Here is an 18,544-nt window from a genome sequence, read left to right as displayed (position 1 = left end):
ATCTAAAAGGGTTGAGCTTATTTTCTTAATGAGTTATAGGTGTGTTTTGAGAATAAACCAATTAGAGTCTCATCTACCATTCCCTTTAAGAGTCAGTTGTGACGCGCCATAAGCGCATTTGCTATTTACATGAAAACTTAAGTGGAAAAACTGAGCATTTCACTAGTAAGAAAACAGTTAAACAGAGCATCTACAGCGCAGGAATGAGAGATGAGGCTTTCTCATGATCTACTTTCACTTTCACTCTCGTGGATAGGGAAACCTTGTACGCACAGACATCCATTAGCCTGTAAATAATTAATTTAATTTGTTAAGCGCAAATATTTGTTTCAAAACTATTTCTAAATTCAGTTCTAATTTCCAGCAAATGAAAAACTGAACAATAATAATGAAGTGTGGTCAAAAAACGGAGTTAAATCTAAATACACATGCTATACCCCATATGGTCTAAAACATGCAGGTGGACAAACTTAAGCTTGCTTTAATAAAACAAATATAAATATGCATATAATAAATAAAACTGCTAATAATGATAACATTATACAACAGCAAATTGTTATAAATCAACTGAAAATGCCCCACAAGATGAAGGCGGCGTGAAGGCAGTGGTTTTTATATTTATGTAGGCTAGAAAATAATGTTTTGTAATATTTTAGTCCTTGATATTTATATCCTATATATATCCTTACTATATCCTATATATATATATCCTTAATATTTTAATTCTTTGTCATATGTAAAGATTTTTTGTGTCTTTTGTGTATTGCTCTACATCTTGTGTGTATTAAGCAGTGTGTAAGCGAGGCGCACAACTAACGCGCTCTGCGCTGGACAATAGACCGCCTTTATTCTGGTCTATTGAAAAATCTATTATAGTTTCTCAAAATAGCAACGAACAGCAATACATCTCAACACGCCTCCCTTTTTAGACCAGAACGCCTATGGGCACACATATGAACGCAAATGCATTTGCTATTTAAACAACGTGGCACAAAACGTCAAAACGACTCTTTGCCAAGCTGTAATAAGTCAACAACAGTTGCGTCGCGCCTTGCGCCAGGTGTATTATAGGGCCCTTCATCTTGTTTTCCAGTGCAAACATCTCTTTATTCCTAAGTCAAGATACATTTATATGGGAGACATAATTGTAAAGGTCTTGTTTACAAGTCTTGTATACAAAAATAAAAACTGAATTATTTTTAGGGTTAAAACAAGAGCAAACATCTGCTAATGGTCTTTGAAATAGCAACTTAATTATAACTGAAAAGTAATTTTCATTTCACATCTGCAGAAAACAGTATTAGTTTGTTCATCTAAAGTAAAATTATATTGATACACTGTAAAACCCAAAAAGTTAAGGTAACACAAACCATTTGAGGAAACCGATTGCAACAAACCATTTAAGTTCAAAAGCTAATCCTAATGAGTACTGTGAACTTAATCCATTTGAGTAAAAGAAGCAAAGTAAAACCCAATAAATGAAGAGAACTCAAACAAACTGAGTTCTGTAAAACCCAATATTCAATTTAATTCATCTTTATTTCCCTTGTGCTTTCACAATTTAGTTTGTGTCAAAGCAGCTTAACATAGAAGATTAGAGAAGCTTGAAACTGTGTCAGTCCAGTTTTCAGTGTTGAAGTTCAGTTTAGTTCAGTTCAGTGTGATTTAATTTTCACTGCTGTACAAACACTGAAGAACAAATCCATTGATGTGCAGCTCCACAAGTCCTAAAACCACGCAAGCCAGTGTTGACAGCAGCAAGAAACAAACTTCACCAATTAACGAAAGTGAAGGACAAAACCTCAAGAGAAACCAGGCTCAGTTGGGCTTGACCATTTCTCCTTTAGCCAAATGTCTTGTGCAGAGCTGCAGTCTAGGCGCCGGAGGCTGGAGAACGCTGGAAGTCAATCGTAGAGAAGCTGCAGGTGGGAGAGGCCACCGGCTGATGTACAGGCTGGCCCTTCAGGATCAATGCGAAGACTCGTCTGTCACTGGGGTCTTACAGGAATCAGTCTCATACTCTCCACTCCTCCATTACCACCACAGCAGCTTCAACAAGTTAAGGCAACTCAAACCCTTAAGTACTGTGAACTTACTCTATTTAAGTTGCAGTAATGAGGTATTTAATTAACTCATTACCTTGAACAGTTCAAAACTTGTTTTAAATGAAAAGAATTAACTTCCAGTAAATTTTGAGGTAACTGCACTCATTTCATTTGATAAAGTTAACTTTTGGGTTTTATAGTGATATATTTTTGTAATCAATCAACATTTAATTCCAGGACTCTTTGAATTTGCCCAGAAATAAGAATTTTTAAGGCTTTATGGTTTGAGAGGGCAAGTTAACATTTTTTAGAAACCACATTACTGGATTTTTAAAAAAATAATTACATATTTAACGCTGGGATAAAATGTATTGCGATTCATTGCATCCAAAATAAAAGTTGGTTTTGACATAAGTCTCTGTTCATATTTAATACAACCTGTATATAATGTTCATAGTACATCCATCTGTAAATATTACCCGGAGTTTTTCTAGAATTGCTATTTTCTAACTTATACCTATATCCTGCCCTAGCTGCTATTGCACTCCTGGTTAGACCTGAACTGCATTTCATTGCCTTGTACTTGTACATGTGTAATGACAATAAAGTATAATCAAAATTACATATGCATATGTATAAATACAAATATGCATGCAAATTTTTGAGAAAATGTTTATTTACATGTAGATATAATATACTGTGGGGAAAACTGGAGCACCTTGAGGAAAACCACGCGAACAAGGGGAAAACATGAAACTCCACACAGAAATGCCAACTGACCCAGCCAAGGCTCGAACCAGCAACCTTCTTGCTGTGAGGCGACAGCACTACCTGGTGCTGACGCCTCACAGCAAGAAGGTCGCTGGTTCGAGCCTCGGGTGGGTCAGTTGGCCTTTCTGGAGGTGGAGTTTCCATGTTCTCCCTGCGTTCGTGTGGGTTTCCTCCGGGTGCTACGTTTTCCCCCACAGTCCAAAGACATGCGGTAGAGGTGAATTGGGTAGGCTAAATTGTCTATATAAGTGTATGAGTGTATGGATGTTTCCCGGAAATGGGTTGCGGCTGGAAGGGCATTCGCTGCGTAAAACATATGCTGGATAAGTTGGCAGTTCATTCTGCTGTGCTGACCCCTGAATAATAAAGGGACTAAGCCGAAAAAAAAGAATGAATAAATATCTATGTTACTCAATTGTTTTGTATAGTTTTGTTTCTATGCGTGTGTGCCTATCACATATACATAATAAATATACAATATATAAAACACCTATATTATGTCAAAAAACTTTTATTTTGACCCTAAATTAATATAAAACAAAGATTAATGGGAGCACAACTATGTATATAATGGGGTTTTGGATTTTGTTATAATTTTATTAATACTTTTATTCTAACTTACATTTTATAACAAATAAGTGATTAAAATATTATTTATTTTATTTTAGATGTACAATAGGTTACTGATATTTACATAAAGATTAACATAAACTCAAAATGGATTTGGATACTAAGTTCCTTGCAAGTATGATGTTTTTATGCAAAGTTCTTGAGACATTTAAGTTTGTCTTTTCGACTATATTTCAATAAGTAGTTTAATTTTGGTCTTATGAACATCTGTGAAAGTAAATAGATTTTAGGAGATGCAAAGTGGAAAAGAAACCATTAATCCAGAGATATTTTTTCTCAAAAACACACTTTATTTACAAGGCAGTTTGTATAAAAAACGTATGAAAAGTTCAAAATCAGTGTATAAAAAGTGTTTGTACTTGAAGCTAATACAAAAAGGCAGCGAATAACAAAAAGTTATTCCTCAATGCTTTTGATTGGATCTTAGTATCAAAAAAGGCTGATTGTAATATCAAAAAACAAGCCAACTACGTATAAAAGCAACAATCATTTCAGTGTTTAAAAACTAGAAATACCAAGGTAAATTTGATTACAAATCGTCATACAAAAAAGTGTTTATGAAAACATAAAGAAATGTTGTATATCATCTCGAAGGCAACTTTGGACCTTGATTTGAAAATGTTCGGTAAACCTTTGAAGCAAATACAAAAACAAACAAACACTTTGTTCTGTTGAAATTCCTGCAAGAGTTGATCTAAAACCTGAAATAGTGCTAATACAAAAATGAACGTTGTGGTTTCCATCTTGAACGCTTTTGAAATGGCAACACTACTAAACTGGCAGAGTACACTAGATATATGACTTCAAATTTTGAGTTGAATTCACAAACTGGCCTAATTTTGTAGGCATCGGGCACAGTTTGCTTTAGCCAGAAATACACAGCAGTGCTATAAGTCTGAAATACATACAAGGGCAGTTTTGTTGGTCACCCAGAACAACTCTTTGTCTGGTTTTGGGTGTAAGACTCGGATAATGCTAGGAGGACATGCGCTCCTTACAATTAACACACATTTAGCGAATAAAAAAGTGAGCAATACTGGGGGCAAACACTGGCAAAGGCGCCCGTCATAGTTAGTTAATTATTATTCTTAATACAAAATAATAATAAATTACTGCAAATTGTTCCTTATATTAAAATCCATAAAATTAGAACCCACATAAACAATTATTTCCCATGTATAATACAACATATATAATACAATATTATTAAATTCCAATCAGAAATGTAGAAATAACAAAACAAAACATATATATATATATGTATATAAAAAACACAATGTCTTTGGTTCCTTGAATGATGGCACAGCTTAAACATTGGCGACCAAACATCGACTGTGCAGTCTACAAACAAAAATGGCTTACAGCCTCTCCCAAATAATGTACCACGAGTGTAGGGACTGTTCCTCTTTTTACTTCTTTTCAGAATGATTGTCTTCTTTCACTCTCCCTCCTCCTTCCCTTTCTACTTTTGTCTCATTATGTCTCTCGTTCATATGACCAGAGCTCGCGAAGAATAATTGCTGAGGTATTTGTGCGTGGCTTCAGAGGGAATCGTCTGCTCTTCCGTCTTCCCACAAAGCACCTGTTCCCATGTGTTCAACTGCTGTGATGGACGAAAGAAGAGAGAGAGAGGGGAAGTGAGGATGGAGAGAAGTACATCAAACTCAGAGATGAAGGTGATTGGTCAGGTTTTGCATAGCCTACGCTTGTGTGTCTAATAAATCATTACTTTTACAAGTTTATGGTGCAATTCAGCACCTGGAGTCATAAAGCCAAATATGTGCTACTACCAAATGCTACTATATAGTTGTACATACAAACTACGCAAGTAATAATAATTCATTAAAGACACTACAAATATGCATTTTCAAGTATTAGCTACTTTTCACAACAGCCCCAAACAAACTGTTTTTGTTATGAAACCGTATTTTAGAATGAAAACACTCCTCATTTAGGCAAAACAAACTCCATCACTCCATTATACGGTGTAAAATGTATGATATCTGACTATTCGCACTTTCTGGGCATACACATATTTTGACCGCATTCATACTTGAAGTCTACTGGTTGTGTAAAAATCATATGGTAGTGGCTTGACGAATGGATATGCAATAGTTTAGAAGACCAATCAGACAGTGATCGTAGATAGCCATGCCTCCATTTAAGAAAATCTCTATTTCAAGCTATACTAAAACAAACATAAAAAGCATTTCCAAACTAAAACTGGGTCTTTAGTGTTTTTAAAATGCTCCATTTTTATAAATTGAAGATGTCCGAGTAGTCTAGATGCTAGCCGCAATCATGACTAAACTAAATGCACTAGTGTTAACAGAACAAAATAATAACAAAAAACAAAATACGTTGTGTAGAATTGTTATAAAAGTACCTCCACTGACACATTTACATAATGAGCATTATAGTAAAAGTATTTTTTTTTTAAAAAGGGTAAATATTAGTGATGGTGTTTAGGATTATAAAGAAAATGGTACCCAAATATTTTCTTGATTATTATATTTTAGTTTATTTCATTCTACAAAAGCCAGTAGCAGGCATGTTTATCCTTGTAGATTAGATTAGAGTGAAACCGGTAGAAATTCTTTAATGTATTGCCTATGAGTTTAAAAGAGATTCAATTTGAGAGTGTTTTTAGAAGAGCAATTAAAAAAAATGAAGGTTAAAGTTAATATAATGTTAATATTTGCATTTATAATTCGCTTGTTCAGTTTTTAAGATCATCGAGGACCACAATGGAAATAAGTCTGTGGCTTTTTTTGTGTATTTTATCCTTGACAGTTTTTAAAATATGTATGAATTAGTCTAACTGGACTTGTTGGTATATTTTTGTTCAAACTGTCAAATAAAATAAATCAATCAATAATAAATGTTCTAATAATAAATGTTCAGTATAATGTCGAAACAGCTATTCTGTACTGCTATGTCAATGCAAAGAAAAGTTTACTTTCACATAGCCAGATCTGTACAGTGCAATAGCTTTTTATCCATAAGGGTGCATGGCTGAGCTTGTGGAAACATATCCATGTTGCTATGATCAGATCCTGCATTTTTAAATTAGTTTTTTTTTTTTTGTGGCCTTTAATTCAATGTTAAGAGGAAAAGCATGCAGCATCCATTAATCTAAAAGTGCAACATACATTCATGGAAACATCACTCTAAGTTTGTACATTTTGCAAATGTAATCCCAATTTTTGTCAGTACGTTGCTTGTACACTAGTGTAAGCATGGGCAACAGGTTGTTGGATGCAATTCACTTAATGACCACCGGTGTCGCTAGTATTCTACATATAGCTCAAATCATTGCATTAAAAATTTCAATGCGATACTTTCTGATAGCCAAACGTAACAGGGGTGTGTGCATTATTTACTAACACTGGTGTTTACTCTTGGAACCAAAATATAATTCTGAATGAAACATTTTAAACCAGGCAATCAGAATGTGTATCGGTAGCATACTGGTTATGTGCTAAGGCTTTATATTAGAGTATATGCAGGAATCCTAAAGGTAATTTCAGTACCTTTTTAAGACTTTTTAAAGACCTACTCATAATATTTTAAGACCTCATCGCCACTTCAAGTTTTAATCAGTATAAAACCTTTAACTTAATAAACAGCTCTTAATAAACAGTTGTAGTTAAATAAATCAATGGATCACAACCATGCCACAGAACTCGGAAGAAACAAAGCTTGTTTTCAGCGACAGGCTTTAGCCACTGTTTATACTCGTCTTTCTTCAACCAGGAGAATGCAAACTTACATTTTCACATTTTTCTGTCTGTTTCGGTTTATGGTTTTGTTACATGCAGAGAGCGTCACATCCCCTTCCCACGTTTGTCGCAAATTACGCGACATCACTCGGATGGAGGAGCTTGGCCCAAACCAATTGCATGGATTGAGGATGTTATTGTTAATATTAGGAGGAAAATAAATATATTTATGCTTTTTTGGAGTCAAACACTTTGGACAATGCTTAAACAAAATTTAAGACCTCGTAAAAACTCGATTAAGACTTTGTAATACTTTTTAACAGCCTTAATTTTTTCATGACTGATTTATCAACTTTTAATACTTTTAAAGACCCCGTGGACACCCTGGATATCGAAACTTTAGTTGTAAACAATAATTTCCCCTATTTTTTAATTCAGATGACCTCATCCAGCACCCATCTAACTTGAAAGGCCAAATTAGCTGTAATGTTTAATACAATACATCCTTATGCGATGTCTGATTTTTTAAATACTTTTTAAAAGCATTTAAAAAAAAAAGCTCCTATTTTTTTTTTGTATTTGTATTTTGTTGTATTAGAAAGGTAATCGAAATGTACTTATTAAACCACAATAAACTGAGCTAAACTGAACTGAACTTAATCTTTAAAAACTGAACTACACTATTTCATTTTACTATGATCTTTTATGTGAAGCTGCTTTGACACAATCTACATTGTAAAAGCGCTATACAAATAAAGCTGAATTGAAATGAATTTACTAAAACATAAGTTCTGAAAACTTTTCACATAGCAACACAGGAGTGAATATGTAAATATTATACCTGCAAAGGACTTCCTATGGGTCTGCGGGGCAACTGGGCAGCTTTGTGTCCGTCCTCAGTCTTCTCTGTGTTGGGAAGCATCAGCACAGAGCTAGTCAGCAGATCCTATAAAAACACAACCGTCAAACATCAAAATAATGCTGACAACTGTAGCATTCGTCGTATAAAAGCGTAACGAAGATACTCACAGGCATGTCGTGGGCGGGGCCATTAGAAGGGAACAGCTGAGTGTGGAGATCTTGCCCCTCCCACTGAAGACACACTGACTCCACCTACAAATCCAAAAGATTGACAATTATTACAACAGATCTTTGACTATACCGGGCATAATTTACAGTACTTTTACAATCTCACAATTCACAGCCTCACTCTGATGGAGTTTGACTGCATGCTGATATTACTGACAAATTCAAATCGCAACGTACAGACAAGGCGTTTTTACATTTGTGCTATTTGAATATCAAATTCAAATGAAGGGGCCTGCATTCAGCTGAACTCACCTCCTGTTTGATCTTTTTCAGAGGGGGCTGGTCTAGATGCACCCCTCCAACACTGATCTCACACTCCTGGGGCTCTTGTTTAATCGTGCCGACCACTCCAGAGTCCAGCGAAGGACTGTGGACCTGCAACCAGAATACAGACTTGAATAAAACATGTCAATGTAGTTAAGCATAATGTGGCATAAGCAAAATGGTTTCTGTTATTAGAGGGTTCATTTGTTGTATGATATTGGATATTTCATTTCACCTAGTATAACATTTAGATTACCTCATCTAGTGATTGCTTTTGGAAATCCCAAAGTTATTAATAATATTTTATAGTGTTCTACAGTTTCATATTGTATATCCTGTTGAAATGTCTGCTTGTTTAGTCATTGTTGGTGTTTTCTGCAAGTACATTGCCTTTATTGTATAGATTTGTATAGATTTTGTTATCATATATATATATATATATATATATATATATATATATATATATATATATATATATATATATATATATATATATATATATATACACACACACACGTATTTTATTTTTATTTTTATTTTTTTTATATTTAAATGACAATGATAATAATATATCAAATAATTTTAAATCATGTTCTTTGAAAATAATTTAATAACATTTGAATAATATTTAAGACAGTTTTTTTATGCAAACAGTCCCGGGATATTTGATTCGTGTTACATATTTGTGTTATTTAAACTGTATTTTAAATTATTCAGATGGAAATACACTGGTAATATTTTACCACGACATTTTCCATTATTTCTATGGAGTTTTCTTTACAATGTAAATTCATTTAGATTTTTTATGTATATTTTTCCTCTGGGTGCTTCGGTTTCCCCCACAGTCCAAAGACGTGGTATAGGTGAATTGAATAAGTTAAACTGGCTGTAGTGTATGTGTGTGAATGCAAAAGTGTATGGGTGTTTCTCTGTGTCGGTTTGCGGCTGGAAGGGCATCCGCTATGTAAAGCATATGCTAGATAAGTTGGTGGTTCATTCTGCTGTGGCGACCCCTGGTAATAACGGAACTAATAATAGTAACGACAATAATCTTGCAAGTTAGTTTATTTCATGCTATTTATAATAATAATTTATTCAATTTTAATGGTTATATTTAAAATATAGATATTTTATGTAATTGTTATGTAAAAATTTATTTTATCCTATTGTAAAATTATGTGTATATACTGTGTATTTATTTGTGTTCTCAAAAAAAAAAAAAAAAGTCTTACCCTCTTCAGTGGTCCGTATTTGCTGTCCTGCATTGTCAGTGTGGATTTGAATGGAGTGGGTGTGCGAGGAGAACACTCCATGATCGAACGCCTCAGGTTGGGAGTTCGGAACCTAAAAATGGCCATATATACATTATCACTTAACCACTGTCTCATTACCATCATCTTTAACAGAGGGGTCTAAAGGGCCAGTTTCCTGCATAGTTTAACTCCAACTTTCTTCAACACACCTGCCTGGAATTTTCTAGTATACCTAGAAAGAACTTGATAGGCTGGTTCAGATGTGTTTAAATGAGGTTGGAACTAAAATATGCAAGACACCGGCCCCCCAGGACTGAGTTTGAACACCCCTGATCTATAACCTCAGTAATTCCATCTCTATAGGAGATCCTAATTATAAATGATATCAAAAAGGGCACTTACAGCTCATTTTCCTTCTGAGGTCGAAGAGCAAGGTCTTGCTGCAGTGCTTTCTGGGAGCAGACCGGCGATGGCGTGACTGGTATATTTTGACTGTCTGAATCGGGACTCACTGAAGCATTAAAGAACTGCAAACAGAAGAAAGGAAGAAAACAATCAGATATTAAACTGTAAACCACATAATTAACATTCAGAGGTGTAGGAGGACCTGCAAATGAGGTCAGAATCAGCATAAATTCACACATAAGTGTCAGTAAACAGTTTTGATACTATTAGACTAGGTTAAAAGCAAGTTAAGCTATTGTATGATTAGAGCATACCAGCATGTAATGAAGAACATTATAACTAAGTGCAACAATAACAGCTATAAGAGGAAATGAAAAGTGTAATCGCATGCTGAGAATCATACACCAATCACCCAGTGCTCATTAGACATTCATTTCATTTAAGAAAGCAACACAGCGGTCCTTCGTGCAAGATATAGTATATCTTAGTAGTATATAGAGTATATTAGTATCTAATATTCAAGTCAAACACTATCTTTAGTGTTTGACTGATGTACTGAAAACAACAGAGCAAAATCAATACAGTCATACCAAAGAGATAAAAGTGTTAAAGCATCATAAAAGTGTAGCACTAATAGCTGAGGTGATACATTTAATATGTTAAAAGCGTTCATGTTGGCTATAAATGCGATTTAGTATGTCAACGCAACCTTTTGATGAATCCTACGCATGTTGACTAATGCACACTGATTCGTATTAGAGTGAACAGATTAATTCAGAGTCATTTGGGTGACTCAATGCGGTTTTCAGACTACCTGAGTGGGAGAAAAAGGCAGGTGTCTGACGGATGAATATTTGGGCGTTGAGCAAAGAAAAGTGGGGGCACTTCTGTTGCCGTTGTTTGCAGGCGAACCCTGACCGGTTTGGCACTCCGTTTTAGGGTGTTTGTTGGCCCAGACTGATGGGGCCTATGAAAATGAAGGAGGATACTTCACCCAAAGAGATAGTTCACCAAAAATGGATAAATGCTCAGTGTTTACACGCCTTTCGTGTGGTTTCAAAACACTTAGGAGTTTCTTTCTTCTGCTGAACACTAAAGAAGATGAGCTGAAAACCTGTAACCATTGAGTAGTATGTTGGAAATCAAATACTATGGAAGTCAAAGGTTACAAGTTTTCAACTTTCTTCAAAATACCTTCTCTTTTGTTTAATAGGAGAAAGAAACTCAAGTGAAAGGTGAGTAAATGATGACAGAATTTTTAGTTTTTGAGTGAACTATCCCTTTAACGCTAGATGCTAGCTGATGAATACATGGTCACTGTTCATTTTAGATGAACTTACCGAATCAATAGCATCGATAAACTCTGGTAAAGTGGAGCTGGAGTCGTTATTTGGGCTGTTTGTGTTGCCATGTGCGCTTTCTTCAGGAAGGCATCCTTGCTCTAGGGATGGAGCCGGGACTGAAACAACAATGCCAACCGAACTGTCCGCCAAAGAGCCTCTGTTCCAGCCACCGTAGCCGTTCATGGAGATCTGGGTGGGGGAACAAAAAAAGAGCAAAATTAAGCGAAAGAAAGAGAGGAATGCATGCAGGAAAAGCGGTCAGAGAGAAAGGGAACTTGTCGAGTTGAATGATGTGAAGGGTTGGGAGGGGGTTCTCAGTTGCACAAGGAGTTAAACAGAGCTTGTGGTGTGATAAGGTGCAATTGCATCATTTAGCCAAGCAGTTGAAGCATGTGAAATAGACCCCCAGATGCTTCCTCCAATTAAACACACACACACACGCACAGAGAGACACACTTACTGGTAGTGCCTGTTGTCCCTTCAGCTCGTTTTCTGTTGACATCAACAGCATCTCGATTTCTTTCACCCTCTTTTCTTTTTCGGGGTCCTCGTCGCTGTAGTGTCTCTATGTGAGATGAGAGCAAAGTAAATTCAGTGTTTGTTTATTAAGCTCAAATTGTGATTATAAATGGGAAAAATGACATGAAAGCGTGTATTTTTTGAGGGATTCACATAAAAAATATCTGTTTAATAAATGTGTTGCATATGTACTGCATGAGTTTTTTATGGCATGTATTTTAACAGAACTCTCATGTTAATAAGAAAAACTTTATTTGATCAAAAAGGACAATAAAATAACATATTTTTGAAGGATTCACACTCTAAAACAGATAGTGTAGACTGGTATAGCTAGTTTCCTGAATAACCTGAATCAGTATAATGGATTTGTTGTATATATCCTGTATGAATGTTTTATATTTTGGAAAGAAGTATCTTATCCTCAGTGAGGATGAATTTATTTGATCAAAAATGACAATACAAGAGGAATTTAAATAATCTGTTTTACGTTTATTTGTACTAATAAAGATGCATTTATTTGATCAGAAAGGATAATAAGAAGGTATAAAATGGTAAACGGAATTCGAAATGACTCCAAGCTTCAGTGTCATGTGATCTTTCAGAATTCATCATAAAATATTTCTTTATCAACACTGAAATGAAAACAGTTGTGTTGCTTGAACATTTTGTGAAGTATCTTAAAACAGCATTTATCTGAAAACAACTGCTTTAATGCATTCCTGCTAAATTAAACTACAAAACAAATCTGATCATTGGTTACCTGGATAGCAGCAGTGCCATGTTGTGGAAAGTTCAAGATGTTTAACTGGAGAGCAAGTGGAAATGGCACCTGAACATGAGAAAAAGAAAAACAGTATTCATATAAGCTGACTAACAATGGTGTTGTTTTAATAGGTAAACATAGGCTACCTACCCGTGATGATTCAGTGTAGTATGGATACTGATTGCTCATGGAGGAGGCAGGCATGGATGTGTTGCTTGGTGTGTGATTGTAGTTCAGGAGGTGAGGTTTAGAGTAGCTGTTGTTTAGCGGAGTTGGGCTGACTTTAGCAGCGTGCTGCAAATAACCTTCTTGCTCCACTTTCCGCCGCATAGTGGAGTTCCAGTGATTCTTGATGGCATTATCGGTTCTGTTGATGAGAGGACGATAAGAGATTGTCATCATCACATATAAACATATACAATAAGAGTAATTAAAGGGATCGTTTACAGATTTTTTTTTATTTACTCACTATTTACTCACCCTCAAGTTCTTCCAAACTTTTAAAACTTTCTGTTGAACATAATAGAAGTTACTCCAAGGAGAGCTGGAAACCTGTAACCATTGACTTCCATAGTAGAAAAAACTTACTATGGAAATCAATGGTTACAGGTTTTAGCATTCTTCAAAGTATCTTCCTTTGTGTCTAACAGAATAAAGAAACTCAAATAGGTGTGGAAAGAGTGAAGGATGAGAAAATAGTTCATTTTTGGGTGAACTATCCCTTTTAGCAGCATTCATTTACCTTCCCGGAAGTAACTTGGCAATCTCGGCCCATCGGTTTCCAAGTTTCTCATGCGCCTGGTAAATGATTTGATCTTCTTCCTCAGTCCAGGACGTCTTCTTCACCTCAGGGTTTAGATGGTTGTGCCAGCGCTCTCTACACTGCTTTCCGATTCGCCCCTTTAAATGCTTTGCGATTACTGACCAACGTTTGGGGCCGTACTTCTGCACCAACTCAATCACCTGAAACCATTAGGCCAGAAAAGCATGCATTAGAAGTGGAAAGAATTAGAGGAGGAGGCCAGAACCAGCCCAGAGAGAAAGGGAACTAACATTGCATAAGTGTTTTAGGATTGCACACAGATACAGATAGTGGTATTATGCTGAATATCTGCTAAATACACCTGCTAATGACTTCTGCTGGGTCGTAAAAATGACGATAAAATGGAGAAACACCTGGTCTCCCCAGTTAATCATTACAACACAACACCCGCACAATGGATCTTTATTTTCCCCCTCAGCTTCTTTTGGTTGCATGTGAATTTGTTGGTTTGTGTAATGCAATCCTGTGGCTTATTTTGGTTATCTGAGGTAACATTTTGGTTGTGGTATGGTTATTTTGTGCTGGATTTCATTCTCACCCGTTGGTCTTCTTCTTTAGTCCATGGTCCTTTAATGAGTTCAGGGTTGAGGACTTTCTGCCAACGATGCTGGCATTGAACATCTGTTCGATTCTGTGAAACATACACAAGAACAGTTAGATAAACAGAGAATGGAAACTAAAGTTGGGTTGTCAATGTGGCGTGTGACTTGAATTAAAGTAAATTGTTGTGTTTAATAAGAGTACAATGTTCTGTGCATGGGATGCCAGGTGTTTCGGAAACCCCACAGAGAGAGTGAATCAGAAATGAAACAGCTTTAGTTTCTGATTCTTGTTCATGTGTTGAAATTGCCACGCAGCGATCACTGTCTAGAGTGTATGCGAGTTGTGTTTGTGCCTGTGAAACTGTATGCATATGTTTCTACCTTGCAGTGCACATTTGTATGTGTGTGTTTTTTGTACATCCGTGTGTGTATGCAGGTGCACAGTGGATTCTGAAACCTTGCCATTCCCCCCCCCCTTAACCCCCCATCTGACTCTGTTCCAAACTAGGCCAACCAATGAGGAATACCCAATTATGCAAAATCCTCCAAAACGTGCACACACTTCTGCAGTACCTGATCCTTTGGCTATTCACATGCAAATTCTCATCTATAAAACACCACACCTAATCACATAACCTAATCTAACCCCCTAAAGCCTAAATACACAAGCCACATTCGTACACACACACACACACACACTTTATCCCAAAATCATAGACACAAACACACATACTCACCGGTAGAAAGCTGGCGATGACTTTCCAGTCTTCAGAACCATGATGCTCTACCAGCCTCTTTAACTTTTCATCCTGTAAATAGTAGGCATTCAACAGTCAAGACTTGGGTGCATAATTATTAAACAAATAATACATAGTCAGTGTTCCTTTAAATTAACACCTCACAAAGGAGTTAGCAGTTTAACTACAGGTAAAAACAGAGTGATTTATTTGTTAAGGAATGCACAAGATACAGTATGAAACAAAAACAACCTAAAAACTATTCCTAAACATTTGAAAGTCAAAGCAATGCAAAAATAGAGCAAATACACTAACAATTATTAAACTGAATATTAATACATGTGGTATTATATATTTAATTTATTTATATATTTTTAAATATTTACCAAATTATGTTTAACAGAGCAAGGAAAATTTTAAAGTATGTCTGATAATATTTTCTTCTGGAGAAAGTCTTATTTGTTTTTTTTAACTATAATTTTCTTTTTTTAAAACTATTTTAAGGTCAAAATTATTATTATTAGCCACTTTAAGCCATTTTTTTTGCGATAGTCTACAGAACAAACCATCATTATACAATAACTTGCCTAATTACCTTATCCTGCCTAGTTAACCTAATTAACCTAGTTAAGCCTTTAAATGTCACTTGAAGCTGTATAGAAGTGTCTTGAAAAATATCTAGTAAAATATTATTTACTGGCATCATGGCAAAGATAATATAAATCAGTTATTAGAGATGAGTTATTAAAACTATTACGTTTAGAAATGTGTTGGAAAAATCTCCTTGAAACAGAAATTGGGAAAAAATAAACAGGGGGGCTAATAATTCAAATATAGATTACAGATTTTTTTTTGTATTATATATAACATTTAGATGTAAAAATAAGGGAGTTATGAATTAAATTCAAATAGGCCTATTATAACATAAAATACAGTATTTCTGACAAATTTTCTTTATAATCTGAGTTTACAGTATTGCAATACAACTTGGTATCATGATACTATAGCTGGTATAGTATCATAAGATTTATTAATAATATTGCGAAAATTAATAATATTACAAAAATAATATTGTGTGTAAGTATATATAATTTACTTATATTTGCAATTGGTCAAAATGCTGTTAGCAAATATAGATCATTGTTACTATATCTTTATAATATAGATGCTATTATATATCTGTAATTAAATATAGATCAAAGTGTTAAACTACTACAACAGCACAAAAATAACACTTAAACAAAGGCAAAGAGCAGTTTTCTGTACCTCCTCACGGGTCCAGCGTGTCTTGCCGAGGTGGCGTTTTCCTGTCTTGGCATGAGGACCATCATAGTCATGATCATAAATCTCCACATCATCATCATCTTCGTCGCTACTGTAAACACTGAGGGGGAGAGAAATGATCAACTGTGAGATAAAGAGAGTAAGGTATCAAAGAGAGGGTGAGTGGTGTGGGGGGGGGGGGGATAATAAAACAGCAAACAAAGGGTAAATATAGAATAAATAATAGAGGCAGCACTAATAAGAGGAGTGGGGAGGAATCTTCATGAACCAGATGTGTGTTGGTGTTGGTGACATACACAAATAGCACCCTTTCACCTCCATACATCTATCACGCGTTATAGAAAAATTAAGCGATAACACAGTCAACACAAAACTGGAGTGGATGAACCAGTACAGCCGGCAGGTTAGGGTGCAGGGGGGACACGCTCAGAAACCTGTTCTGGTGTTTTTGGTTTCCACAGAAACAGCAAGCGTGTGCGTGGACTGGCACTGTTTCATGATAGAAGCGTGTTTAGACCTGCACAGGTACTGTCAAAACCATCTCACCTGGCCGGCTCTGGGCCAATCAGGGTTGAGCACAAGCAGACGTGGAGAACAATGTTCCCCTTGCCTTTGTGCCACAGGTGTATGTGTATGTACTTTTAAATCTCATGTTTATCCTTAATGCGAGTACTCAAAACAAAAGATAAGGATGATAGCTCGCTGCATTGATTACAAGTGTTTACACTGAAATGTAAAACTCAGAACGCACCTAGTCCAAGCAAATATGTAGTCAAATATATGGTTTCATCTTTAGTGTGCGCTGAGTAACTGTACTGTGACTTTAAATACCTGTCAAAATAGTCTCACTGTGGCTGAAAACTAATTCAGAGGAATTTTTGAGTAGTTTATTATTAGCTTAAGTGACAAATACAACGAAATACTCTCACTTTTAACCCGTTGTGTGAACTTAATATACATTAAAGTGAATTTAGCTAACTGTAAACGCTCCAAAATTTGAAGTAAACTTAAAAAGACAAAATTAACCTGCTGAACTTATAGTTTTGTTTCATCTTTTATCGTAATATTTCATCAAAAGGAAACAGGCAGAATGACAGCCGCAGTCTCCATTTACTTGAATAGAAACAAGATGCAGTGAAAGTGAATGGCTCCCGAGACTGTCAGACCCTCACTCGCATTCTGCCTCATTTTCATTTATTTAATTTTGTTCGACGCTAAAGTTACACCAGTTTAAGATCAGCATGAGGGTGTGTGAACGATGACAGCATTTCATGTAGGGTCGAACTATCCCTTTAAGACTATAATACCACGCTAGTTATTACAACCGACAAATGTAAAGCGGATTTAGAAAACTCAGTGATTATAATCCATCCGGCTCACGTGTAATCTCAAAATTAATCCAAACGATATAATTCAGAGCCATTTCCAAAAAAAGAGTAAAACTCAGTTAGTAGAAATAGTACGCGAACACACCGAGATGTTTTTGGCAATCGCCCGCTATTTTTCAACTACGCTACACAGCCGCTGACATTGCGGCTCTCCTCTGTTGCTTCTGAATCTAAATGAGTGTTCTTCTTTTTGGGGAAGTACCGAATCAAACCTTAACCTGTCCAGCGGACTCGCACGCGCAGGTGAATGAATGAAAATGTAAATGAACGCGAGCGCGAGACCACCGCGCGCGGGCGCGAGCGGAGAGCGCACATGCCATCCACCTGTTCAGCGCGCGCGGCCACAACAAATGCCAGTCCTCGCAGACTAAGATGCGTGCGATTATAAAAATGCAACAAAGCTCTCATTTTGAGCATGCCTTTTCTGAAATACAATGTTCTTAGGACAAGCCGTTTATACGTGTGTACATATATATACCTCCATGTGGCTGTGGAGCGCATTCTCACAGTATAAGGAAATACATGCGCGAAAGTTTTCATCATAATGCATAAGTTTTAAAACTCACCTGTGTCTGTGCCGCCTCGCCATCCCGCTGTTCGAGAGGAAGGTAGAGATGTGATGGTGAGTGCGCTCGGCTCAAGTGTGCTAAGGTGGAGTGCTGTCAGCTCCTCTTCGAGGAGGAAGTGCTGATATTAAGCTCTCTAGTGGAGTGTGCGATATTGTAAACAGATCCATCAGACAAAGCTGGGCTGTCTTTCTCCCTCCCGCTAAATTTGGCGCCTCGGGTCTTGCGCATGCGCACCATCCGCTCGACTATTCACTGAGAAGAGCGCCTTTTGAGCAAGAGGTCCGCGCTAATCGTCCACTGTTGTGCTTTTGGAACAATTATATTGTGTTTTTGGAGGTAAAAAGGCAGGGAGGGGTGGCAGCGCGTTTCTTGGAGGACAATGTGGACTCTGAGTGGG

General features: G+C 36.2%; 1 protein-coding gene across 2 annotated transcripts; it reads right to left on the bottom strand.

The window, feature by feature from the left end:
- Positions 1 to 3,715: 3,715 nt before the first annotated feature.
- Positions 3,716 to 18,337, bottom strand: myb (MYB proto-oncogene, transcription factor). 2 transcript variants are annotated; one of them, NM_001309822.1, is given in 16 exon segments: positions 3,716 to 5,049; positions 8,010 to 8,114; positions 8,198 to 8,281; positions 8,510 to 8,632; positions 9,754 to 9,865; positions 10,177 to 10,301; positions 10,994 to 11,146; positions 11,520 to 11,711; positions 11,983 to 12,087; positions 12,802 to 12,870; positions 12,955 to 13,171; positions 13,547 to 13,767; positions 14,166 to 14,258; positions 14,907 to 14,978; positions 16,173 to 16,290; positions 18,145 to 18,337. In NM_001309822.1, coding segments are annotated over 16 exon segments (1,926 nt in total). In that variant the 5' UTR covers positions 18,168 to 18,337; the 3' UTR covers positions 3,716 to 4,935.
- Positions 18,338 to 18,544: the final 207 nt, after the last annotated feature.

Source organism: Danio rerio, chromosome 23, assembly GCF_052040795.2.
Source record: "Danio rerio strain M-AB ecotype USA chromosome 23, GRCz13ab, whole genome shotgun sequence".
NCBI classification, from domain to species: Eukaryota; Metazoa; Chordata; class Actinopteri; order Cypriniformes; family Danionidae; genus Danio; species Danio rerio.
The sequence above is the reverse complement of the archived record's forward strand: the minus strand, read 5'-3'. Positions and strand labels throughout refer to the sequence as shown.